This window comes from Bubalus kerabau, chromosome 12, assembly GCF_029407905.1.
Source record: "Bubalus kerabau isolate K-KA32 ecotype Philippines breed swamp buffalo chromosome 12, PCC_UOA_SB_1v2, whole genome shotgun sequence".
NCBI classification, from domain to species: domain Eukaryota; kingdom Metazoa; phylum Chordata; class Mammalia; order Artiodactyla; family Bovidae; genus Bubalus; species Bubalus kerabau.
Window position 1 is genome coordinate 33,828,148 of NC_073635.1, and position 26,900 is coordinate 33,855,047.

Genomic DNA, 26,900 nt, shown 5'->3' on the forward strand with positions numbered 1-26,900 from the left:
GCTGTACAACATTTTCGTATTTTTAAGTCAAGTAAAAATTGCTGAACTCTTCCTAAACCCATTGCATTTAATACATATAATTTACATTTATCTCTATGTGTCTGTGTGTATGTGTGTGTGTTTATAGTGTAATTTAATGTCCTCTTGAGCCTCTTGGTAGAAAATTTGTATTTATGGAAATAGAACATGCTGCACTTGTACTAAATGCTGAATTTTTATATCAAGCCTATAGTAAATACAATTTTCCATTTTAATGGAATCTTCTAATAATAAATAATCCCATACCATTACTTGAATTATTTTGAATTCAAAAATTAGATGTTTATTAAATAGTAAAGCTGAGTGGCTTTTTACCCACATGACCTTTTAATTTTTGCTTTATTTTTCTTGTGTTATTATTCCACCAAAGGGTTAGAAGTTAGGAAACATAAAAAAAAATGAGGCTCCCAGCAAATATCCCATGACCTCTCTCGTGCACTGTGTTATTGCGGTGACATTATACTCTGCATGCTCTGTGCCCTCACTCCTAAAGGTCTGTCTTCTGGGAGCTGAAATTCCAGAACAGCCTGAAGTTACTGAATAGAAGTCATTGGGTGCTCAATGCTGCTATGCATATTTACAGTCATGTGAGTGCCAGTGGCTGGGTGTATTTGGTCAGAGCACTACACCAGGGAAGCTTGGGTCCTGTGTAGAGTTGTCTCTGCCAGGCTCTTGGTCACAAAGGGAAATCTTGATAAACTTTCTTCGAAGTTTCATTAGAGACAGGAGTAGAGAGTGGCGGAGTCTCTCCTCTGGATGAGAACAATCCCTACGAATACATAAGCCACAGCTACTGACCAATGGAATCTTGCCAACTGGAACGCCAGTGGAAAATTTAAATAATTATGGACAATTGAGGATAAAATATGATGACATGCTTATTAAATATCCGTTGACTTATTAACTTTCATCCCATTACAAGTATATTTTACAGGTGAAAAAAAAATGAAGACCAGGACATTCCAAATAATAGTTACTGGCAATGCTGGAGATGGACTCTGTCTACTTATTTGATAACTAAATTTATATGAGTTGTCATGCTACTTCTAGAGGTTATATATTATTTCTGCTACTGCTTATGCATGACTAACTGCTATAGGAATTACCCTCGTACAGAAAAACTAGAATAGCAGAAAAAATGTATGAAACAATAGTTTTCAGGCACTAGATGCTAGGCTGCTCATTGTGTGATCCCCAAGAGCAGGACTGTTTATAGGCCAAAGTGAAGGAAGATGGGCCCACAGGGGAGCCCGGCTGTCTTTACTGAGCTGAAGACACAGAGGGTGGAGTTCAGTGGGCCAAGAAAGCTAAAATTTGCCAGACAGAATATCAGAGACAGGCAAACTGCACTGAGAAATGGAGAGAGGGAAAGAGTTGCAGAACAGAGAAATACAGTGTTTCTGGAAATTGTAGCTGTTTCCTTGAGCCTCTGGTTGAGGATTTATCTGTATGTGCATGAGAAAAGTGTACTCAGAACTAAGGGAAACGCAGGTCTCTTGCATTGCAGGCACACTCTTTACTGTCTGAACCACCAGGGAAGCCACTGGAAAGCAGCGGGCTGGATTTCTGGAGCTCTCTCAGGGCTAGGAACAGTTTGTATTCCCATTAGTCTGTTGGGGAAGACCGATTACACAAGATATTGGGGAAATTCCTTACATAAGTCACACTTTTAACAATAAGGATGAATTAGTCCCATAATACGGAGAAGGCAATGGCACCCCACTCCAGTACTCTTGCCTGGAAAATCCCATGGGCGGAGCAACCTCGTAGGCTGCAGTCCATGGGGTCGCTAAGAGTCGGACACGACTGAGCGACTTCACTTTCACCTTTCCCTTTCATACATTGGAGAAGGAAATGGCAACCTACTCCAGTGTTCTTGCCTGGAGAATCCCAGGGACGGGGGAGCCTGGCTGGCTGCCATCTATGGGGTCGCACAGAGTCGGACACAACTGAAGCGACTTAGCAGCAGCAGCAGTCCCATAATAAGGGCTTCCCAGGTTGCTCTAGAGGTAAAGAACCTGCCTGCTAATGCAGGAGATGTAAGAGACTTTGGTTCTACCCCTGGTTTGGGAAGATCCCCTGGAGGAGGGCACAGCAACTCATTTCAGTATTCTTGCCTGGAGAATCCCATGGACAGAGGAGCCTGGAAGGCTGAAGTCCATGGGGTTTCTAAAGAGCTGGACACAACAGAAGGGACTAAACAACAACCACCAGGTGTCTCACCCAGCTTCTTGAACAATGATACCTTAGTAATTGCAATACATTATCAGAGCCAGGAAGATGACATTGGCACAGCACTCACTCAGATAGACTGCAAGCTCTTTTTAATAGGTTCTTGTTTCTTATGCAGATTTTCACGTCACTGCCACCCTTTACTCTCGGAATCTTTGAACGGTGTTGTAGTCAGGAGAGCCTGCTCAGGTACCCACAACTCTACAGAATTTCTCAGACAGGTGATATTTTCAACATAAAGGTAAGCAGAAGGTTATTGCAGGTCTTTCAATTTCCCTCCAAAAGGTACTTTTGTCTCTTTCCTTTCTGATGCTTTAGGCAAAATAATTTAAAAACAACAAGGAATGCAGCCCTATGCCATATTTCTTTGTATTCTACCTAAGGTTCTGTGAATCCTTAGGTTTTCCAGTCTGACATTAACTTTGTGTTTGAACCACCTTCTTTCCTAAAAACTGCTTTGTGCTGTGGTGTGCTTACTCTAGGAAATTTTAGTTTCAGGTCAAAGATGTTTTTTCCACACTCTTTTGTTTTTTCCTCTAGTCCCTTATCTATAAGTCTTCCTGGCAAGCATGAAAAAAAAAACCCAAAAAACTGGTGTATTTATAATTGAATGAACAAAGACTTGTTTTTGTTATTTTTCTGTCATATCCTAACCTTGTGCACCCTTCTTTAATTGATCCCAGAGATATTACATTATTAAGATATCCTTTAAGAAAATTGTTCAGGCATACCTTATTTTATTGTGCTTTGCAGATACTGTTTTTTTTTTTTTTACAAATTGAAGTTTAGTGGCAAACCTATGTTGTCAGATGATGGCTAGCCTTTTCATTGATGTGTATACATTATTTTTAGACAATGCACACTTAATAGACTACGTATAGTGTAAACATAACTTTTATATGTACTGGGAAACTAAAAAACATCACGTGACTTGCTTTATTATGATATTTGCATTATGGTGGTGGTCTGGAACCAAATCTGCAATATCTCTGAGGTATGCCTATATATGGTATATTAAACATTATTTTGACTAGAGGCAGCGTATAGATATAAAAGTACAGGGTGTATCATATAAAATATGATATTAAATTATATTTTAAGTACTATAATTTAAAGATTGAAAGTATTTTAAATTATTTCTTTAAATTAGTTCTTTTTTGCTAGATAATTAAAGCTTTTATATGGTTTTATAATAAACACATTATCTTTGAATTCTACATATTTATATTTATTAAATATGTTTTTCAAATGATATTATCCTATAATTTCACAGTCATTTATTTTAAAAGGAGACTAAAGATATGGCAATTTTTAGTCTCCAGGAAGACATTTTAGCTTTGTAACTGTGTTTCACACAGCAAATAAACTTTATAACATCACATATTTTTAGAGTTAGACCTGGATACTATCTTGATTTTCTTGCTTTGCTTTCTTTTAGGTGCTTTGGATTCAATGTATAAATGCTATTGTCCATTCATTCATTCTCTTCTGGTTGCCTGCAAAAATGCTGGAGCATGGTAGTAACTTCATTGTTTTCTGTGTGTGTGTGTCTACAGATAGAGAAAGCAGAAGTAGGATTAAAAACATAGGTTTATATATATTCACCTAAACTAATAGTATAATCTGGTTAACAGATTGTAGTTTGAACATTTAACAGATGGCCTGTAGAGCCCATTCTCCTTGCCTCTAACATGTATAAATTGTAACTTAGTACTTTTATTGTTAATTTTTAATAAATGTTTGAGACAGGAGGGCTGATAGAAAGCACAACAGTTCTACTGAGTCATAGATTCCCTCTGTTAGTGAGTTTGAAACTTTTGTCTACTATATTTATTGCTTTCATTTCTCAAACTTTATGCTTCAATTTAAACTGTAACGAGTCCAACAGGCCATATAGAAATTTAACCTTATATTTTATTATTGGACTAGGTCTCCTTTTCCGGGCATACAGTTTTCCAAACAACATTATGTGTGAACTTTTTTGCCAAACTGGTTTGTGTATAAATAGATCCAGAAGTAGGAGATAAATTTATGAAGTGTGTTACTGATGTGTAATTGGCTCATAGCCACAAATTAAGGTGGGAAATACAATTATTTTCCTTTAACCAGATTTAATTTTTATTAGCTATTACTAGCAACATGTCCTAATCTTAGGAATATATTGTTTAATTGAGCCTTGGTTGTGTGTGTTTATGTCCATTTGTATTTAAAAAAATAAATCTGCCATTATACTGCTAAGGGCATTCCTTATAAAACAAATGAGCAAAAAAAATGAGCAAAATTTTCAAGTGATAACAATATAGCAAAGTAACATGCTGACAAAGAGTTGGTTCCACTTTCAGAATGGTAGTGTGAAGAGCTCCTTGGATGTGCTCCTCACCCTCAAAAAACCAAACCTGCAAAACTGTAAAACACAACTCTGTGAATTCTCTGAAAATTATCCAAAAGGCAAGGAAGATGATCAGTCTACTAAAACTCAGTAAGAGCATCAAGAGTCTGCATCACTTGAGCCATGACCCTCTCCCTCCCTTCCCCCACGGTAGCCTGGCCAGACAAAAGGTTGACTCCAAGCAGGTGTGGACAGAAATATGGGACTACTGCTCCTCTCAGCTCTCAGTCAAGGGTTCCCATCTCACAGGAAGGGCAGCCCACCAGCATTTCTCATCCTTCCAACTCTGATTGAAGAGGCCAGATTTCTGATGGGTGTGGCCGAGATAGAGCTCCCTTTCCCCCAGGCAACTAACATTCACAGGACAGAGTTTCTACCCCGTGCACGACAGGCCAAGAACCCTGGGCCCTGGTCACTCTCACCACAACTCACTCGTAGGGCAGGGAATTTCTGGGAGAGTCAAGCCAAGAAGACTGGTGGCTTTGTGCTAGACCACTAGCACAGAAATACTGGGTCCAAGATTTTACCAGTAGTAAAAAAGAGCTTCAAAACTCTTTCCCCAATAAGATGAATATTCAAAACAAAGTGGGGGAAAGTTCAAGTCTAAGGATACGCTCAAAAACAGTAGCCCTTCTTCATTAAGAGCAACAAACTAAATCATAGGCCAACTGATTTACCAGAGAGAACCAGGGAAAGAGATATATAAAGAACTGAATGAAAACCCTGAAGTTGCAAAGTACCAAAAACTCGAAAAATGTGTTAGAGAGGCTCAACAGTAGATTTGAACTGGAAGAAAAAAGGATTAGCAATCTTGAAGTTAGACCAATAGACAATAAGGGCCAGGCAGTGCTAGTGGTAAAGAACCCACCTGTTCATGCAGGAAATGTAAGAGACGTGGGTTCAATCCCTGGATTGGGAAGATCCACTGGAGGAGGGCATGTCCATCCACTCCAGTATTCTTGCCTGGGAAATCCCATGGACAGAGGAGCCTGCTGGGCTACAGTCCATAGTGTCACAAAGAGTTGGACAATACTGAAGTGACTTAGCACAGCACAATTTGAAGACCAGAGATAAATGAGTGAAGAAAAATGAACAGAGCATTAGAGAATGTGAGATGCCTTTCAGCACACCAACAGAAGCATGATGGGTATACCAGAACAAGAGGAGAAAACCAATGAAGCAGGAAAAAAAATATGCAAGGAAATAATAGCTGGAAAGTGTCAAATTAGTTGAAAGTAAAAATGCAATCCACAAAATGGAGCAAAGGATACACAAGTTACAGATAACAGAAGATTTGTATCCAGAGTATCTAGAGAAGATTTATAACTCAACATAAAAAGACAAATGATCCAATTTTTTAAAATGTACAAAGGATTTTAATAGATGTTTATCCAGAGAAGATAGACAAATAACTAATAAATACATGCTCAACATCATTAATATTTAAACAAACAAAAAAATTGAAACCATGATGATATACAACTTCATACCCATTGCATGCGTCCTCAGGCATGTCTGATTTTTTGTGCACTGATTGACTGCAACCTGCCAGGCTCCTCCGTCCATGGGATTCTCCAGGCAAGAATACTGGAGAGGGTTGTCATTTCCTTCTCCAAGGGATCTTCCCGACCCAGGGATGGAACTGGCCTCTCCTGCGTCTCCTGCACTGGCAGGCAAGTTCTTACCACTAGCACCACCAGGGGAGCCCAGGCTACAGTCCAAAGGCTCGCAGAGTTGAACATGACTGAGCGACTGAGTAGGCATTGCACCTTTTAGTGAGTTCTAAATCAGGAGAAAACATAAATCAGGAAAATAAGTGAGCCTCAAATATATGGGTGTGCTACCTGAATTGGGGTTAGGGTCAGGGATTTACACTTAAAAATTTCTGTATCAACCAGGACCACGTCCACCAATATTTATTGAGAATTTTTAAAAGTGTAAAGAAGATCTTAAGAAATTATCCTAATCTTGACATAATATTGACCCTTTAGAATGAAATTTGTAAGTTTACAGCAGATTTAAGAATAGTTAAAAAGTAGGAAATTTTTTTTAGAAAATTCTATTTTAACTTCAAATTATCTGTTAGGTTTATTATTTTAGTTATCCTGGAGAAGAAATAGTGTGAAAAATGTGATGACAAACATCCTTAAAATCCTCATCTTGCTACTTGGCGTCACTAATTGGATTGTGTTTAAAAAACTTCCTTTTTCTTAAAAAATATTTATTCTTATCTATTTATTTATTTGGCTCCACGGGGTCTTAGTTGTGGCATATGGGATCTAGTTCCCTGACCAGGACTTGAACCTGGCCCCGTGCATGGGGAGCACAAAGTCTTAGCCACTGGACCACCAGGGAAGTCCATGGACTTTCAATTTATAGATTCTGCTAGATGGTTTAGATGCATGTGATACTAGGCTTAATAATCACATTCACGTGCTCCTTGCAATGTATTTATTTGTTTCTAAATCTATCTTTGGAGGAAGTAAGAAAAGGGAAAAATATCACAATTGTGGTAGGCAAAGTAAGCATTGTTTTCACCGACAGAACACTTGAGAAATGTGACCAATCATTGATAAATATTTTTGGTGTCCAGTATGGGTACCTTTAATAAAAATAAATTTTAAAAATCTATGTTTCAGACTCTATAAAGATTAAAAAATAACTTTTTCACTTTTCAGATATGGTCTTGCAAAGTGGTTACACTACAGACTATTTGTTTCTTGGGAATTTTATATATACGGTAAGGTCATCCATGTAGATTATCACTTTTCCTAGTGTTTAATGAAACAAAGCATTATAGGACAGTAGTGACTTTTCACAAAGGCACTGTTACAATGGTTGCATTATTTATGTTTCTAGAAACGTGAAATGCATATCCATTCGTTGTTGTTCATACAGGGGGTGCTCTTCTGTGTCTTGTCATTACGTAACTTGCCGTGGTGATGGCTTCAAATCAGCCCCTGAAAGTCTACCTTTCACCATAACTCACCATTATTTATTCAACTAGTCTCCAGTTAGTGGATGTGAAGGTTGTTTGGGATCCTTTGCCAGTATGAACAATGCTGCAAAGATGATCCTTTATGCCCATGAGTAACTATATCTTAGAAGTAACTATATCTTCCAGAAGTGTAATTTCTGGATCAGAGGTATTGTGAATCTTGAAAAGCCTTGCCTGTTTATCCCCAGTAGAGTTGGCAGAAATTTAGTGATAGAAATATTTGCTTCCCCGCCGTAGTTCAAGGCCAGTGGGCGTGATCATGTCACACTTTCGGATCTAGTCAGCAAAATGATCGTCTTGCAGTTTTTGCTTTGAGGGTCAGCACAGTCACAAGAGATTACAATCCACTTTTAATCTGAGTCAGATCTTCCACACTGTTCATAAAGAATATAAATAGAAGAGCTGAAGACACAAGCATGGATTTTCATTATATGGTACAGAGCTGCTAAATGAGGAACACTTATTGAAAAGTGTCGCATTTTCTCCATTACTAAAATGCAGCAAAACCTTTAGCAACCTATTGACACCACAGCTCAGCAGACGTGGTGGAGAGCCAGGGGGTGAGGGTCAGGAAGCAGGTGTGGAGGTGCAGATGCTGATGGAAAGTTTTAATACTTTTTCTCCCATCTCTTTCCCTTCCCATTGCACCCGGCGCCTCACACAGTACGTTATTGTCACTGTTTGTCTGAAGGCTGGTTTGGAGACGATGTCTTGGAATAAAGTGAGTATTTGTTAAGATACTTCCTCAATCTAGTATGGTTGTTGGCACGCTGATGTCCTTCTTCAGCTTCAGAAAAGTAATAAGCATTTTTTGTTCTGGTCTCCACATTTTACTTCTTGTGTTACGTGTTTGAATGATGATTTAAACCAGAGGAAAGGCATGCTAGCCATCTAATGGCTGTGGAATATTCATTTTCCTGCCTTACGTTTGAAACAGATTCAATTTATCATGACATTAATTGAGACCTTTAATTCACTATTATCCAAGTACAGAATGATAAGAGAGAATTTAGCAAATACAGACAAAAAGGAAAATACATATTGCTTCTTCCTTTCAGTGTCAGTGATGTTGACATTTTGGCTTCTACTCTTTGTCTTTGTTCTATGTAGTCTCCCCCCACCCCTGTATTAAAACAAGATTATAATGTACCTAATATTTTACAAGTTGCTTTTTTTCACTTAATGACAGATCTTTAATATTTTTCCAAATTTTAAATTTTTATGCCTTATTAATTGATGGAATAATGTTTCAGCACATGGATGCTTGTTATTTGCATTACTTTATTCATTAAAAAATTTTGCATTATTTTTAGAATAATTATTTTAACTTTAGTTACTGTAAATGATATATAATCAATAATGTTATCAATACAGATGTACTTATAGATATGAGTAGTGATTTCCTCAGGATACTATTACAAGTGTAATTTCTGATAAATTAAGCAGAATTTTAGTTTTTATGACATCAATAGTTTAAATAAGTTATATGTGTACCTGCTTATACATATTTACATCTATAAATAAGATGTGTCTCAAGTTGTACTCAAAAAGTTTCTGAGAGAAAATGAATTTTTATGTGTTTGTCACTTTTGAAGAACTAAGTTGATGCAGCCTATGATATATTCCCTTTCTGATGCAATCAATTCAGAGTTCTGACTGCCACCATCCCTACTGGACCCCAACACTAAGTTGGAACCAAGGAGTTATGAGCAAAAATATTTTATTACAAATCATAAGGCAATCGAATTGTATTATACCATATTCATGGAGCATAGACACTTCTGTCATCTGCATATACTGAACCTCATTTGTGAATAAGGCAATAGTTCAAGGCCAAAGCACACTTAGAACTACACACGGTGTCTCTTCCAGCCTAAGATGGATTGGGCTCCCGCCTTCCAGCTCACCTGGGGGCTAAGAAGGAGTGGGGATGGAGGCAGGAGAGAGAAGGGCCTATTTCTCACCTTTGTGCTGATGCTGCCCTGCCTATGGGGAGGGCCGAGGAGGCAGTGTCTTCACTGGGGAGGAGGGTGATGCTGGAAGTCACCGATCAGGTGCAGAAAGCAAGCAAGAGCAGAGCGACACAGAACACAGCTCTAAGCAGCAGTGGGGGCTGGCAGCCCCCAGAAAGTGATGATCCCAACAGATATTTGTCTGAAAATACTCTCGAAGCCACCCAGAAATACCTCACATTGCATATGATGTATGATGTCGACTCTAAGCGAACTCTTACAGGAAAACGCACTGCAGTTCTGAAGAGTTTGAAGTTCATAGCTTCAAACTGATCCTCTTCTCCATCAGCTGTGTTATCACGAGACAGAATTCTCAAGAGACCAGTTCTGTTTACTCTAATTGGAGAAAGAATGGTTTGGGTTACAGGTTATTTTTAAGGAGTGGGAAAAAATGCCTTTGAAAATGACTCCTAAACAAATAATATATACTCTGAGAAGTAGCACACTTGGGGTTTTTTCTCCATAGTTCTTGTTCAGAGATGATTAAGTAATGAGCAACTGCTCATACTTAGTCATCTCTGAACAAAAAATATTGAGGAAAAGAACCAAAATCCTATTAGGATAGGAGGGCTTCCCAGGTGGCTCAGTGGTAAAGAATCCTCCCGCCAATTCAGGAGACACAGGAAGATCCCCTGGAGCAGGAAATTGCAACCCACTGGAGTATTCTTGCCTGGGAAATCCCATGGACAGAAGAACCTGGTGGGCTACAGTATACAGGGTCTCAAAGAGTCTAACATGACTTGACAACTAAACAAAAACATTTAGGATGAGAACATTTGGTCTAGTCTAGCCAGTTGCCTTATTATGTGTAGATTACATCTTGGGCCTGCTCAGTTTACGTGGTGTACCCACTGTGGCCAAGGGTAGAGCATGGGTCTCCTAGTCGTTTTTCACTATTCCCCTGCTAACACCAGCTGCTCAAAGCAACAGATCACAGATCACAGAAGGGTCTACTATTTTAGCATCTATCATTGGAGAATCTGGTACCAGTTCCCAGACTTAGGCCTGGACAGTGGTCCTTCAGCTGAGGTCTTAGCCAGAATGGCATATACAGCTGATACGTACACAAAACCTACCAGTTCCGGTCAGTCTAAGGATCACAACTACTGCCATTGTTCCACAGTTATTCACATGGAGCAAGTATGATACATTCAAATTGTAAATACAATTTGTATTTAAATTTTTTTTTTTTTACTGTAAAGAACTTTGTATTAATAAACAGACAGAAGCCCAAGTCTCATTAAATCACCCACCAATTGTAGTGAACCACATCTATTGAGAGTTGATCTTTTTGCTGAAGACTCTCAACACCACTTGGCTTGGGTGAACAAGGTACAGTTGTTTTTGATACTTGAGTTCATAGCCAAGTATCCTGAGAAAGATGTTAGGAAGTCTAAGATAGCAACAAATTGAAAAGTTATCAACTTCTTCCTATGAGAACTTACGGTTTGGACAAATGGATTTTGATAGTTGATTAATAGCGTTTTAAAAAATGTCCTTTTAAATAGAGGAGGCTGAAGTATTTCCATGCTGCTCTTCTGTCTGCAGTTCACCCATTTCGCCATTTGGGGCAGCATAATGATTTGGCTGGGTTTTTTTGCGGTTTACTCCTCCCTCTGGCCCACTGTTCCTGTTGCTCCTGAGATGACAGGACAGGTGAGTGTGCTCTAAATCTCTCCCTCTCACTTTCGAAAGACAGTCTTGCCAGAAACTGGGTTTCTGTTTGACAGGATTTTTCTTTTAGCACTTTGAATTTATGGGCCCAATGTCTTCTAGCCCGTACTGTTTCTGATGAGAAATCTGCTAGTGATCTCACTGATGATCCTTGTATGTGCTGATTTACTTCTCTCTTGCTGCTTTCAAGATTCTCTTTTTGCATTTTGAATGTTTCAATGAAGGTATTAAATTAAGTTAGTTAATACTATATTTAGGTTTTATATACCTGTTTATTTAATTGATTTAGTAGTTCTAGATTCATAGGACTGCAGTCATATGGATTCATATCCATGCCTTTCCTGACATCTCCGGGTTGTTTTTTTCGTGGCGGGGAAGAAACTGAAAGCTGCTCTTGGCGCTCATTGTTGGCAAACTAAAAGATTCTTATTGAAATGTCCCTTATCTCTGCTTATTTGCAGGGCAGTATGGCTCTGGTGTGTCCACACTTTTGGCTGGGTTTTTTCATAGTCCCGATTGTGTGCCTGATTCAAAATGTAGCGTGGAAATCGTAAGTTGAAAAATGAAGTGGTAACCAGAGAATATATTATCATAGTTAATTATCCTTTACAATTGTTATGGCTCTCAAATTAAACACTTAGTTTAATGCCACCCTGTGAATATTAAATGTCATGGAGCTTTTAAAGGAAGAAAATGCCCTTTGCTTTTTGCCACTGGAGATTTACCAGCAATCAATTTAGGAAAAAAAGATGGAACCAAGTGTATGAGAGGGAAATTTGGTAGAAATATTATAAGGTTCATAATTTTTTTCTGAAAAGAGGTCCATTTCTTCACTCTTTAGTGTGGAACTCTTATCTACTTTACAGGAAACAAAATGTGATACCAGATGATCACAGATTAAGAATTAATGATAAAATAAGAACTAGAAGGGAAATATTGAAATTAGAAAGTCATTCTTTACTTTCAAAAAATTTGGCATAAGAGTCTTTCAAATCCAGTTCTCCCAGAATATTTAAATATTAGATTGAAAAAGTGTTAGACATTCAGTCGTGTCTGACTCTGTTGCAATGCCATGGGCTGTAGCCCACCAGGCTTCTCTGCCCATGGGATTCTCTAGGCAAGAATCTGGAGTGGTTTGCCATTTCCTTCTCCAGGGGATCTTCCTGACCCAGGAATCGAACCTGGGTCTCCAGCATGGTAGGCAGATTCGTTTATTGTCTGAGCCAATATTACTAGATTTGTTGTTTTTCAGTTGCTCAGTCATGTCTGACTTTTCACAACCCCATGTAGTATAGCATGCCAGGTGTCTTTGTCTTTCACCATCTCCCAGAGCTTTCTCAAACTCATGTCCATAGTGTCAGTGTTGGTCAATAATGTCATCCTCTGTCGTTCCCTTCTCCTCCTGCTTCAATCTTTCCCAGCATCAGGGTCTTTTCTAATGAGTCGGCACTTCACATCAGGTGGTCAAAGTATTGGAGCTTCAGTTTCAGCATCAGTCCTTCCAGTGTACATTCAGGACTGATTTCCTTTAGGATGGACTGGTTGGATCTCCTTGCTGTCCAAAGGACTAAGAGTCTTCTCTAACACCACAGATCAAAAGCATCAATTCTTCTGCACTCAGCTTTCTTTATGGTCCAACTCACATCCATATATGACTACTGGAAAAACCATAGCTTTGACCAAATGGACCTTTGTCTGCAAAGTAATGTCTCTGCTTTTTAATATGTTGTCTAGGTTGGTCATAGCTTTTCTTCCAAGGAGCAAGCATCTTTAAATTTCATGGCTGCAGTCACCATCTGCAGTGATTTTGGAGCCCAAGAAAATGAAGTCTGACAGTTTCCATTGTTTCCCCATCTATTTGCCATGAAGTGATGGGACCAGATGCCAGGATCTTAGTTTTTGAATGTTGAGATTTAAACCAGTTTTTTCAGCCTCCTCTTTCACTTTCATCAAGAGGCTCTTTAGTTCCTCTTTGCTTTCTGCCATAAAGGTGGTGTCATCTGCATATCTGAAGTTGTTGGTAGTTCTGGCAATCTTGATTCCAGCTTTGCTTCATCCAGTCCAGCATTTCTCATGATGCACTCGGCATATAAATTAAGAAAGCAGGGTAACAATATATAGCCTTGATGTACTCCTTTCCCAATTTGAACCAGTTTGTTGTCCCATGTCTAGTTCTAACTGTTGCTTTTTGACCTGTACATAGGTTTCACAGGAGGCAGGTAAGGTGTCTGGTATTCCCATCTCTTGAAGAATTTTCAACAGTTTGCTGTGATTCACAGAGTCAAAGGCTTTAGTGTAGTCAATAAAGCAGAAGTAGATGTTTTTCTGGGCTTCCCCAGTGGCTCAATGGGCAAAGAATCAGTTTGCAATGCAGGAGACACAGGAGATGCGGGTTTGATCCCTGGGTGGGGAAGATCCTCTAGAGAAGGAAATGGCAACCCATTCCAGTATCCTTGCCTGGAAAATCCCATGGATGGAGGAGCCTGGAAGGCTACAGTTGATAGAGTTGCTAAGAGTTGGACATGACTGAGCAACTTCACTCACTCAGTCACTCAGATGTTTTTCTGGAATTGTCTTGCTTTTTCTATGATCCAGTGGATGTTTCAGTTTGATATCTGGTTCATCTCAGTCGGTTCAGTTCAGTTCAGTCACTCAGTCGTGTCTGACTCTTTGTGACCCCGTGGACTGCAGCACACCAGGCCTCCCTGTCCATCACCAACTCCTGGAGCTTGCTCAAACTCATGTCCATGGAGTTGGTGATCCCATCCAACCACCTCATCCTCTGTTGTTACCTTCTGGTCCTGCCTTCAATCTTTCCCAGCATCAGGGTCTTTTCCAATGAGTCAGTTCTTCATATCAGGTGCCCAAAGTATTGGAGCTTCACTTTCAGCATCAGTCCTTCCAGTATATATTCAGGACTGATTTCCTTTAGGATTGATTGGTTTGATCTCCTTGCAGTCCAAGGGACAGTCAAGAGTCTTCTCTAACACTACAGTTCAAAGCATCAATTCTTTGGCACTCAGCCTTCTTTATGGTCCAACTCTCAAATTCATACATGACTACTGGAAAAACCATAGCTTTGACTATATGGACCTTTGTTGGTAAAGTAATGTCTCTGCTTTTTAATATGCTGTCTAGGTTTGTCATAGCTTAACATCTGGGAATTCTCACTTCACATACTGTTGAAGCCTAGCTTGGAGAATTTTGAGCATTACTTTACTAGATTGTGAGATGAGTGCAATTGTGCAGTAGTTTGAACATTCTTTGGCATTGCCCTTTATTGGGACTGGAATGAACATTGACCTTTTCCCATCCTGTGGCCATTGCTGAGTTTCCCATATTTGCTGGCATGTTGAATGCAGCACTTTAACAACATCATCTTTAAGGATTTGAAGCAGCTCAGTTGGAATTCCATCACTCCACTAGCTTTGTTCATAGTGATGCTTCCTAAGGCCCACTTGACTTCACACTCTAGGTGTCTGTCTCTAGGTGAGAGATCAAACCATCATGGTTATCTGGGTTATGAAGATCTTTTTTGTATAGTTCTTCTGTGTATTCTTGCCACCTCTTAGTATCCTCTGCTTCTGTTATGTCCATACCATTTCTGTCCTTCATTGTGCCCATCTTTGCATAAGATGTTTCCTTAGTATCTCTGATTTTCTTGAAGAGATCTCTCATCTTTCCTATTCTAATGTTTCCCTCTATTTCTTTGCATTGATCACTGAGGAAGGCTTTCTTATCTCTCCTTGCTATTTTTTGGAACTCTGCATTCAGATGGGTATATCTTTCCTTTTCTCCTTTGCCTTTTGCTTCTCTTCTTTTCTCAGCTATTTGTGAGGCCTCCTCAGACAACCATTTTGCCTTTTTGCATTTCTTTTTCTTGGGGGTGGTGTTGATCACTGCCTCCTATACAATGTCACAAATCTCCATCCATAGTTCTTCAGGTACTCTGTCTATCAGATCTAATCCCTTGAATCTATTTGCCACTTCCACTGTATAATCGTAAGGGATTTGATTTAGATCACACGTGAATAGCCTAGTGGCTTTCCCTACTTTCTTCAATTTAAGTCCGAATTTTGCAATAAAGAATTCATGATCTGAGTTACAGTCAGCTCCTTGTTTTGTTTTTGCTGATTGTATAGAGCTTTCCATCCTCGGCTGTGAAGAATATAATCAATCTGATTTTGGTACTGACCATCTGGTGATGTACATGTGTCAAGTCATCTCTTGTGTTGTTGGAAGAGGGTATTTGCTAGACTAGTGCATTCTCTTGGCAAAACACTGTTAGCCTTTGTCCTGCTTCATTTTGTACTCCAAGGCCAAACTTGCCTGTTACTCTGGGTATCTCTTGACTTCCTCCTTTTGCATTCCAGTCCCCTATGATGAAAAGGACATCTTTTTTTTTTTTTTTTTTTTTTGGTGTTAGTTCTAGAAGGTCTTACTAGAAGATCTGAATTTTTTTTTTTTACTAAGTCTAACAGAAAGGGGGTGGGGAAAAGACTACAGTGTTACAAATCCCTGTCTCCAATATTGAAGGTAATTTTAAATGTAAATGGAGAAGGAAATGGCAACCCAGTCCAGTGTTCTTGCCTGGAAAATCCCATGGATGGAGGAGCCTGGTAGGCTTACAGTTCATGGGATTGCAAAGAGTCGGACACGACTGAGCAACTTCACTTTCACTTTAAATGTTAAAGAACTCATGAAATTAAAAAAAATGTTTTTTTAATATTTATTTGTTTATCTGGCTGCTGCTGCCGCTACTACTGCTGCTAAGTCACTTCAGTCGTGTCCGACTCTGTGTGACCCCATAGACGGCAGCCCACCAGGCTCCCCTGTCCTTGGGATTCTCCAGGCAAGAACATGGGACTGGGTTGCCATTTCCTTCTCCAATGTATGAAAGTGAAAAGTGAAAAGTGAAAGTGAAGTCGCTCAGTTGTATCCGACTCTTTGCAACCCCATGGACTGCAGCCTACCAGGCTCCACCATCCATGGGATTTTCCAGGCAAGCGTACTGGAGTGGAGTGCCATTGGCTGCATTGGGTCTTAATTATGGCACGCAGGATCTTAGATGTATCATGTGAGATCTTTCGTTGTGGCACGTGGATTCTTTAGTTGTGGCACACAGGCTCAGTATTTGTGGTGTGCAGGCTCAGCCCATACTCAGAAATATCTAGGCTTTCACAGAAAGTCAGCAGTGTTTGAAGTGGCTGGTTGCTAATTCACATTGTCCACCTCTGGAATGCTCTCAGGGCTTCCCAGTTGGCACAGTGGTAAAGAATACACCTGCCAGTGCTGGAGACATAAGAGATGTGAGTTTGATCCCTGGGTCGGGAAGATGCCCTGGAGGAGGGCTTGGCAACCCTCCAGTATTCATGCCTGGAGAATCCTATGGACAGAGGATTCTGGCGGGCTATAGCCCCTGGGGCGGCAGAGTCAGACACGACTGAAGTGACTGAGCAATAGCAGCAGCAGCAATGCTCTCAGTTACCAGAAAAGTAGACACTGCTGTTCACACACAGACAGGACATGCTGCCTTGCATCCCTCCATGCTGCTTGTAGCCAAGGAGTGTCCAGCTGTCATCCAGGAGGGGAGAAACCATTACTCCCAGTGTGCAGAGCTCATGTCTTATGTCCCTTTTCTCTTTCCGTCTCTTACAGGATTAGAAACACCTGCCACAGAACTTTGCTGGAAGAGGTTCGGGAGATGGAAAGCAATGGAGTTCAGGTACTTCGCAGAGACTCTGTACAGAGGTGAGGCAATTCCCTTTATCCTGATTTTTGTGAAAAACCTGTTTCCCTTGTTCTTTCCGCCTCCTGCCCTTTCCCTCCCAGGGGTGTGGAGATTGACCCGCCACCATTTCCCAGGTCCTCTCGGCATCTTGAACATCGAATCCCCAGCAGGGCAGGCCCCTCTTCTGCTGCACCCCTCCATGGTCTTCCTTTCAATCAATGGCTTCTTGGCCCCAAATCCCGAGGTCCCCCCTCACTTCCTCTTCCTCACATCCCACGCCCACGGCGTCAGGAAATCCCATTCCTCGCATCAAGACTTTAACATCTGCATGCACACCAGCTCCAGAGAGAGATCAGTTCCAACTGCTTGACATAACCTGGGAGCTGTTCTGAGTGAAAGGCCCACGGGTCTTCTCAGTAACCATGTCAGACGTTTGTTCTGGGCTTTCACTGGAGGCCTGAGCGTGACCTGGTTTCCAGTTGGCATTCTCTGAATCTGGAGTGTTTTTGCAGGGGTTCTAAGGCAAAGAATCAATCTTTGGAATATGCTGAATACCTACTACATTTAAGTGCTTTGTTAGGCTTCAAGGAAAGGATGGAAAACAACTGATGGTGTGGCTTGGGTAAAGAGACCCAAAAGCACATTTAAAAGTTCTAGGGGGAAGCAACATTGTAGTACAGGCAAATCTAAAGCAAATGAATGGGGTGAATAACAAATATCCATGTATTTGGCACCTACTGAGTATGTAGGTCAGTTTTTATTCTAATCCCAAAGAAAGGCAATGCCAAAGAATGCTCAAACTATTGCACAATTGCACTCATCTCACACGCTAGTAAAGTAATGCTCAAAATTCTCCAAGCCAGGCTTCAGCAATACGTGAACCATGAACTTCCAGATGTTCAAGCTGGTTTTAGAAAAGGCAGAGGAACCAGAGATCAAATTGCCAACATCCGCTGGATCATGGAAAAAGCAAGAGAGTTCCAGAAAAACATCTATTTCTGCTTTATTGACTATGCCAAAGCCTTTGACTGTGTGGATCACAATAAACTGTGGAAAATTGTGAAAGAGATGGGAATACCAGACCAACTGAACTGCCTCTTGAGAAACCTGTATGCAGGTCAGGAAGCAACAATTAGAACTGGACATAGAACAACAGACTGGTTCCAAATAGGAAAAGAAGTATGTCAAGGCTGTATATCATCACCCTGCTTATTTAACTTATATGCAGAGTACATCATGAGAAATGCTGGACTGGAAGAAGCACAAGCTGGACTCAAGATTGCCGGGAGAAATATCAAGAACCTCAGATACGCAGATGACACCACCCTTACGGCACAAAATGAAGAGGAACTAAAAAGCCTCTTGATGAAAGTGAAAGAGGAGAGTGAAAAAGTTGGCTTAAAGCTCAACATTCAGAAGACGAAGATCATGGCATCTGGTCCCATCACTTCATGGGAAACAGTGTCAGACTTTATTGTTTTAGGCTCCAAAATCACTGCAGATGGTGATTGCAGCCGTGAAATTAAAAGACGCTTACTCCTTGGAAGGAAAGTTATGTCCAACCTAGATAGCATATTCAAAAGCAGAGACATTACTTTGCCAACAAAGGTCCATCTAGTCAAGGCTATGGTTTTTCCTGTGGTCATGTATGGATGTGAGAGTTGGACTGTGAAGAAAGCTGAGTGCCAAAGAATTGATGCTTTTGAACTGTGGTGTTGGAGAAGACTCTTGAGAGTCCCTTGGACTGTAAGGAGATCCAACCAGTCCATCCTAAAGGAGATCAGTCCTGGGTGTTCATTGGAAGTACTGATGCTGAAGCTGAAACTCCAATACTTTGACCACCTCATGCAAAGAGTTGACTCATTGGAAAAGACCCTGATGCTGGGAGGGATTGGGGGCAGGAGGAGAAGGGGATGACAGAGGATGAGACGGCTGGATGGCATCACTGACTCGATGGACATGAGTTTGGGTAAACTCTGGGAGTTGGTGATGGACAGGGAGGCCTGGCATGCTGGGATTCATGGGGTCGCAAAGAGTCGGACACGACTGAGCAACTGAACTGAACTGAACTGAGATGTACCATCAGTACTAAGTGTGATGAGAATGAAGAGTGGCTAGGACTCGTACAATCAGTTTGGATAACTGGTCATTCTAATCCATTTAAGCAAACACCTATCCTGTGACCCTGCAGCTCCATTTCTAAGTATTTACCCAAGAGAATTAAATATGTGGACATAAAAATATATGTCCACATATTCAGATACATGAAGCCATAAGAAAGCCTCAATCAGATTCAACCCCTAAAATATTTCACTGAGACTCATTTGCAAATTATAGTCTGCCAGGCTCCTCTGTCCATGGGATTCTCCAGGAGAGAATACTGGGATGGGTTGCCATTTCCTTCTCCGGAGGATATTCCAAACCCAGGGATTAAACGCAGATCTCCTGCACTGCAGGCAGATTCTTTACCATCTGAGTCACCAGAGAAACTCTGTGATATATATATGTAAAACTGTGAAAAATCAAAGATGAAGAGAGACTCCTCAAAGCCACAAAAGAAAAGAAGTGAATGACACAAAAGGGGATGCCCATGAGGCAAAGAGAGGATTTCTCAGCAGAAACCTTCCAGGCTGAGAGAGAGTAGGGTGTCATGCTGAAGGAGAAAAAAAGTACCAACCAAGAATACTTCACTCAGCAGAGGTATACTTCAGAAGTGGAGAAGAGATAAAGAGTTTTCCAGACAAGCAAAAGCTGAAGGCATTCATCACCACTAGACTGGTCTTCAAAGGGGGACTCCCCTGGTGGTCCAGTGGTTAAGTATCCATCGGCCAATGCAGGAGACATGGGTTTGACCCCTGGTCCGGGAAGAATCCACATGTTACAGGGCAACTAAGTCTGCACCACAACTACTGAGCCCACACAGCACAGTTGTTGAAGCCCGCGTGCCCTAGAGCCCGTGCTCCACAAGAGAAGCCACGGCAGTGAGAGGCCCACACACCGCGGCTAGAGAGCAGAGCCCGCTCGCCACAACTAGAGAAAAGTCCGATGCAGCAGCGAAGACCCAGTGCAGCCAAAAAAAAGAAAGAGAAAGAAACGTTAAAGGGACTTCTTTAAGCCAAAACAAAAGGGCACTAAGAAGTAAAAGGAAAAGATGTGAAAGTATGAATCTAAATGATAAAGGTAAATAAATAGTAAGATTCAGAATAATCTGATGTGAAGGTGGTGAGTTTAATCACTTATGAACCTGCACTAATGTGAAAGTTAAAAGACAAAAGTAGTAAAAATAACTAAAACCACAATCATTTGTTGATGGATACACGAGATAAAAATATGTAAATTGCAACATCAGTAACCTAAAGCACTGTTGTTGTTGTTTGTTTTAGTTGCTAGGTTGTCTCCAACTCTTTGTGGCCCATGGACTGTAGCCTGCCAGGCTCTTCTGTCCATGGGATTTCCCAGGCAAGAACACTGGAGTGGTTGCCATTTCCTTCTCTGGGGGATCTTCCCAATGCCAGGTTCAAACCCATGTTGGTAAAAGTGTAAAGTTTTAAAATGCACTCTAACTTGAGTTTTTATCAACTTAAAACAGACTGTTACCAATATAAATTGTTTTATGTAAGCGTCATAGTAGCCACAAAGCAAAAACTTGTAGTAAATACACAAAAGTAAAGAAAGAGGAATCAAGCTTATCACTATAGAAAATCATCAGTTCACCAAGGAAGAGAGCAAGAAATGAAAAAGTTGTAGGAGTTCAAGATTCTTGGTTCTCTCACTGTTGACATTCCCGCGCGGTCCCCAGTCAGCCTTGGGATCTGGAGAAGCTTTCATGCCCAGAGCCGACCTATCTTGACATACAGTGTCAAGAGTCTCAGACTGGGACTTCCCTGGTGGTCCAATGGTTAAGAATCCGCCTGCCAATGCAGGGAAAAACAGGTTTGATCTCTGGTCCGGGAACTAAGATCCCATATGCTGATCCCTGGTCTGGGAGATTCCACATGTCGCAGGGCAACTAAGCTCACACTCTACAACTACTCTAAAGCCCGTGCGCCACAAAAAGAGGAGCCACCACAGTGAGAAGCCCGCACTCACAAAACCAGAGAAAGCCTGTGCAAAGCAATGAAGACCCAGTGCTGTCTTATATAAATAATTTGAAAAAGAATCTTGAACCACTCTAGATGATGGCTTTGCTGTAAGAAAAGGAAACTGGGGCAGAGATTCTGAAAATACATGCCATAAGATCTCTAAGGTACTCTCAGAGGCCTGAGAAAAACAGGACATTCATTGTCGAGTTCAGCTCTTTGGAGAAAACAGGAGGGCTGTACATGAAGCAGTCATGTACAGATGTGAGAGTTCGACCATAAACAAGGCTGAGTGCCAAAGAATTGATACTTTCGAATTGTGGTGCTAGAGAAGACTCTTGAGAGTCCCTTGGACAACAAGGAGATCAAACCAGTCCATCCTAAAGGAAATCAACCCTGAATATTCATTGGAAGGGCCGATGCTGAAGCTGAAGCTCCAATACTTTGGCTACCTGATGCGAAGCACCGACTCATTGGAAAAGACCCTGATGCTGGGAAAGACTGAGGGCAGGAGGAGAAGCAGGTGACAAAGGATGAGATGGTTGGATAGCATCATCAACTCAATGGACATGAGTTTGAGTAATAGTGGGATATGTGTATTTGGGCTGTAGTGAAGGACTGAGGAGCTCGGCATGCTGCAGTCCATGGGGTCACAAAAAGTTGGACACGACTTAATGACTAAACAACATAAGAGATGCTCACAGCAAAATACTATTTTAGAAGCATCTTGCCGAGAGTGTCTGGATAACATCCATTTTATTTTAAATGTAAGAACATTCTCCAAGTGGTAAGGAAGTTTTTTTTTTACTTTTACCTTGAAACCTTTTTTTCCTCCAACAAATCCCTTTAAATCTGCTTCCCAGGTGGCACTAGTGGTCAATAACTTGCCTGCCAATGCAGGAGACACAAAGATGCAGGTTCAGTCCTTGGGTTGGGAAGATCCTCTGAAGTAGGAAATGGCAACCCACTCTAGTATCCTGGCCTGGAGAATCCCATGGACAGAGGAGCCTGGTGGGCTACAGTCCACGGGGTCACAAAGGATCAGACACGACTAAAACAACTTAGCACGCAACAAACTAAAGCCAGTCTGTGTTTGATTTAGGTCCAAGGAGGAGGAAGTGAATCTCCAAAGGTCCGCGAGTCCCAGGCCCTGTCAGGTGATCTTCCGGAACAACTCTGTTGACCTAGGTGCCCCACGTAAGTCACGCGCACAACATGGAGATGTCACTGACTCACAGAAGGATGGGCGCTTAAACGTGAGGTCCTCCTCCTTGAAGGCACATGCTGAGTGAAATAAGCCAGACACGAAAGGACAAGTACTGTGTGACCCCACAGACATGAGGTCCCGGGAGCAGTCAGATTCTCAGAGGGAGAGCAGGGTTTCCAGAGGGAGAGCAGGGTTTCCAGGGGAGGGGCGAGGGGAGTCTCAGGTTGGGGAGGCAGAGAGTTCCAGGGCTGGAGGGTGGGGGTGTCTGCACAGCCTTGTGTCTGTTCTTAGTGCCACTGAACTGGACACTTCATGTCCTTAAGACGGTAAACTTTATGCTACATGCATTTAACCACATTTTTAAAAAGGTGACTGCCTGAATTTTTTAAAACCATTAACGCAGAACAAGGAGACCATTTAAAATGCGAAGACATCTTCATTTTATAAGGGTGGGGCTGTTTTCATATTTTTATTTTTCACAGCCCTCAACATTAAGATAAAGTGAAGGACAGTCATTTTTCCACCTTTGGCAGTTTGCATTGCCGACAAAACCTGGACTTGTGCTTGGGGGAGTGGGGGGCTCTGTGCTCAGAAAATCTTCTCAGGGACTTGCTGCCACAGGGCACTCCCTCCTGTCCCCACAGCCACGCAGAGAATCCGTGACACCTGAGAAGTGCCAACCCAGATTCCACCTTGAGATTCTGGGTGGATCCATCCCGAGTGGGAGGAAGGTCATCCCGAGGAATGGGAAGCCACTGATACCTGCATCCAGTCCAAGACCGTGGTGAAAATGGCCCAAAACAGTGGTGCTCCATGCACCGTCCTTAACCCTGGAGCAGAAGTGTCACCCGGGAAGTTGCTAGAACTGTTGGCTCTTGGGCCCCACTGCAGACTCACTGAATCAGCCGTCTGGTGGTGGTGCCCACTGTAGTTTGAGAACCGCTGGTCCTGCCTTTGTGCGGGGTACCAGGCTTCTTACCAGCTCCAGGGCGGCTCTCCATGCAGAGAAGGCTGTGGACCACTACATCCCTCTCTCCTTCGGCAGACAAGCACATAAGCCGGTTCACAACACATGGACACAAATTACGTTTTCTTCTGCTAAAGAGCATGGCCACTCACAAGTAAAGCCACTGTCACCCGTGAGCCATAGTAAAGCTTGGGAGTGTGTGGAAGCAGCATGTGCTCGCTCTGCTCGTGTTTTAACCTAAATGTATTAATATTGTTCAAATGTGAGACTGCTCTAGGTCTGATCTGTCAAGGTCAGAAGTTAGAGAAGAGCGGAAATACTCATCAGCTCTCCTCATTGCCCCACAAGAGCTGGTATCGCTTTCAGAAATGATTCTAGGATTGATTCTCCCAGAGAGAGAGAGAGAGTGCTGGTCATGAGTTATTTCCTCTGGAAACTTCTACCCATGACCCTGTTATTCATGTCAACTCAAGTAAACCACTTTGAATACTTAGTTCAAATCACTAAAATTTTAAAACAGAGACATTTCCAGCATGGTGGACTTTTTTTTTTAACCAAGTTTAATATTAATATTGCATGTTGTCCCTCAGCATGTTTTCAGCTTCAAAACTTATCTTTCTGGGTTCCAGTTGTAGGTTTTAGTTTCAAGACTCAGACTGTTCCAGGGCCCCTTCTCTTGAATGGTGGTGGGAAAATGTAGTGAGGGACCTGTGGGTCCCGTCTTGAGCTGCTCAGACTGGGCTGGGCCACAGGCCCATAGAGACAGGCATGAGCCCCTGGGCCCCTTGGCCAGGCTGCATCCTCCAGGACATGGCTCTCAGGGAGCATCAGGCACCACATCAGAATCCTTGAGAGAACTTTAAAAAGCACCCAGTGATGTCCAGCCATGCAGATCCATCGGCCCCAGAAAGAAGGATGCAGAAAGGGCTTTGTCAGTGGTTCTGATGCAGCTAGGTTTGCAAACTGCTCCATCGCCAAGCCCTCCCCAGACCTTGCCACTCTCCCTGCCTCAGCCATCCCTGCCTGAGGTGGCCAATGTGCCCCAGTTGGGGAGGGGTTTTGATTTCTGTCACCAGAATGTTCACTGTACATATTTGCCTTCTAACAGCGTCCCCATGCTTTGCTCTTTCAGATGGATATGCGTTTTCTCAGGTAGAACGAGCTGTGATTTCTCAGGAAGAACTAGTCCGATCTTACGACACCACCAAAAACAAACCCCAGAAGACTTTTTCTTCTGCCACCTTGGAATAAGAGCTGGGTCCCCGAGTCCTACCCTTTTGTGTCCGTTCTGGGGACAGCTGCAATGAGCCAATGCTCCTCAACACTCCTCCTGTGACTCCTCCTCCCTCCTGTGACTCTGGCCAGTTTGTTATTTCTATACTGATTAAATCACTATCCTTGGGTATAAATGATGGGGAGCCCTATATGCTTTTTCTTAATTTGTCTTCAATGTTTTACTTTATTTTTCCTGTAGCTGTGAGATGATTTATCAGTTGAGCCTGAAGTATAAAATTCAAAGTATTATGTTTTACCAAAATTTAAACTTTGGTACGGGTTGTTTTGGGGAAAAAAGGTCAAGGATGTTATGTTGCATAATAAGCTTGTCTTGCTTCATTGGAAAGGGGTCATGCAGAAAAGTCACAGACTAAGGGGCACAGGCAGCATATAAAACATTTTTCTAAGTAGAATGTCCTGTCCTGTCGTGTTGGAGTTATATCTGATGAGTATGAGATGTGCACCATATTCTTGGTTTCAATGAACTTATCTAACGAGTATAGTGTAGACTCATCTTGGACCTCAAAACCAGGTGTGTGAGAACGACTGTATCTCATTCTCCCCTGATTTCCCCACACATCAGGGCCAGTAGAAAATTCAACCTCATTGTTTTTTTTCACCCTCAGTCATTCTTGTGCTTCTGCCTCAGGTGTGTATGAACTCTCCAGGGTTTCAGACGCTGCAAAGCACTGGGCTCCTCCATTCTTCTGTCATCTGCCCACACAGGTCACCATTAAAGACACGTGCTTTCTTTTGGCCTGGCCGTTTTATGAGGCCTCTGTGCCAGGGATAGGGCACCAGAGCCTCTGGGGAGCTGGGCCCCCATGCCCATGGTCTACCATTCCTGTCTTGGGGTGCACTGTCTGCCCAGTGCACTCTGAGGGGGCAAAGAGATGTCTCTCAGATCTCTCCCGCAGTCCAAGGCACAGAGCCCCCTTCCTCAAGCCCTGTTCTACCTCTTCAGTTTTTAGAAGTGAAGACCAAGAATTCTTGTAAACTATGTCGATTTTCTGTGCTGCCAAAGACTCTTCTGAGGAAACAAACAGAAAATCCCGAGACCTGTTTGAATGGAAATAAGACAACAAGGAAAACACTGGGAGAAAAGCCCATAAATACCTCAAAAAGTTATCCACAAATATATAAAATGTGGTATAGCCATAATATGGAATGTTATTCAGCTGTAATAAGAATAAAACACACACAAAATGGATAAGCCTTAAAAACATTATGCTAAGTTAAAAAAAGCCAGTCCTAAGGGGGCTCATGGACTTGCCTGGTGGCTCAGTGGTAAAGAATCTACCTGCCAATGCAGGCAACATGGATTCAATCCCTGGGTCAGGAAGATCCCTTGGAAGAGGGCCTGGCAGCCTTCTCCAGTATCCTTGCCTGTGAAATCCCATGGACAGAGGAGCCTGGTGGGCTATGGTCCGTGGGATCGCAAAGAGTCAGACACAACTTAGCGACTAAACAACATCAAGGGGCAACATACAACACGATTCCATTCACAAGAAAGTCATAAGCAAATCTATAGATGTAAAGTAGACTAGTGGTTGCCTAGGGCTGGGGGTGGAGGGGTTGAATGGAAGGTGGGGCGATTGCTCAGGGGCACAATGTGTCTTCTGAGGGTGATGAAAGTGTTGTACATTTGGATGGTGGTGGTAGTTGCACAATTCTGCAATAGTCTAAAAATACTGAGCTATGCACTTAAGGGTGGATTTTCTGGTATACGAATTATATCTCAGTAAAACCATGAAGTTTTTTAATCACCTATTTCAAAAGTGATAAACTCAGAAATTTCAAAGCTACCAGGTCCATGCTTTTATGTGTTTGTAGCAAAAGTTTATTATGCAGATAGTACAGCTGCACACTTTGCTAGAGGTACCAGCAGGAAACAAGAAAAACAAGTTGCCTGACACCATGCAAGTTAGAGTGTGCTTAAGGAAAAAGAAAAAAAGAAAGAAAAGCCACCAGGGCTTCCCTGGTGGCTGAGGTTAAAGCTTCTACTTGCAATGCAGGAGACCTGGGTTCAATCCCTGGGTCGGGAAGATCTCCTGGAGAAGGAAATGGCAACCCACTCCAGGATTCTTGCCTGGAGAATTCCATGGACAGAGGAGCCTGGTGGGCTACAGTCCACGGGGTCGCAAAGAGTCAGACACGACTGAGTGACTTTACTTTCACTTCACTTTCTAAGGAAAAAGTATTACATGCCTACTTTACTTTGACAGCATCTCACCTGTTCCCTGAAAAATATCCTTTCTCCAGCCAGTGAGGCTTACTGAGAAAAGATTTCCTGACCC

The 26,900-nt window shown here is 41.9% G+C and overlaps 1 protein-coding gene across 1 annotated transcript in view; it reads left to right on the forward strand.

Annotated features, from left to right (window-relative positions):
- The window catches only part of LOC129624223 (phospholipid-transporting ATPase IB-like), a 98,834-nt gene extending 73,117 nt beyond the window's left edge, over nucleotides 1-25,717 (forward strand). Inside the window, exons 28-36 of the mRNA XM_055541894.1 lie at nucleotides 2,390-2,512; nucleotides 3,710-3,788; nucleotides 7,339-7,400; nucleotides 8,323-8,379; nucleotides 11,219-11,326; nucleotides 11,806-11,894; nucleotides 17,003-17,095; nucleotides 22,257-22,351; nucleotides 24,461-25,717. Of these exons, the coding sequence (XP_055397869.1) occupies nucleotides 2,390-2,512; nucleotides 3,710-3,788; nucleotides 7,339-7,400; nucleotides 8,323-8,379; nucleotides 11,219-11,326; nucleotides 11,806-11,894; nucleotides 17,003-17,095; nucleotides 22,257-22,351; nucleotides 24,461-24,579 (825 nt within the window). The 3' untranslated portion in view covers nucleotides 24,580-25,717. The remainder of the gene's footprint in view (nucleotides 1-2,389; nucleotides 2,513-3,709; nucleotides 3,789-7,338; nucleotides 7,401-8,322; nucleotides 8,380-11,218; nucleotides 11,327-11,805; nucleotides 11,895-17,002; nucleotides 17,096-22,256; nucleotides 22,352-24,460) is intronic.
- The last annotated feature ends 1,183 nt before the right edge of the window (nucleotides 25,718-26,900 follow it).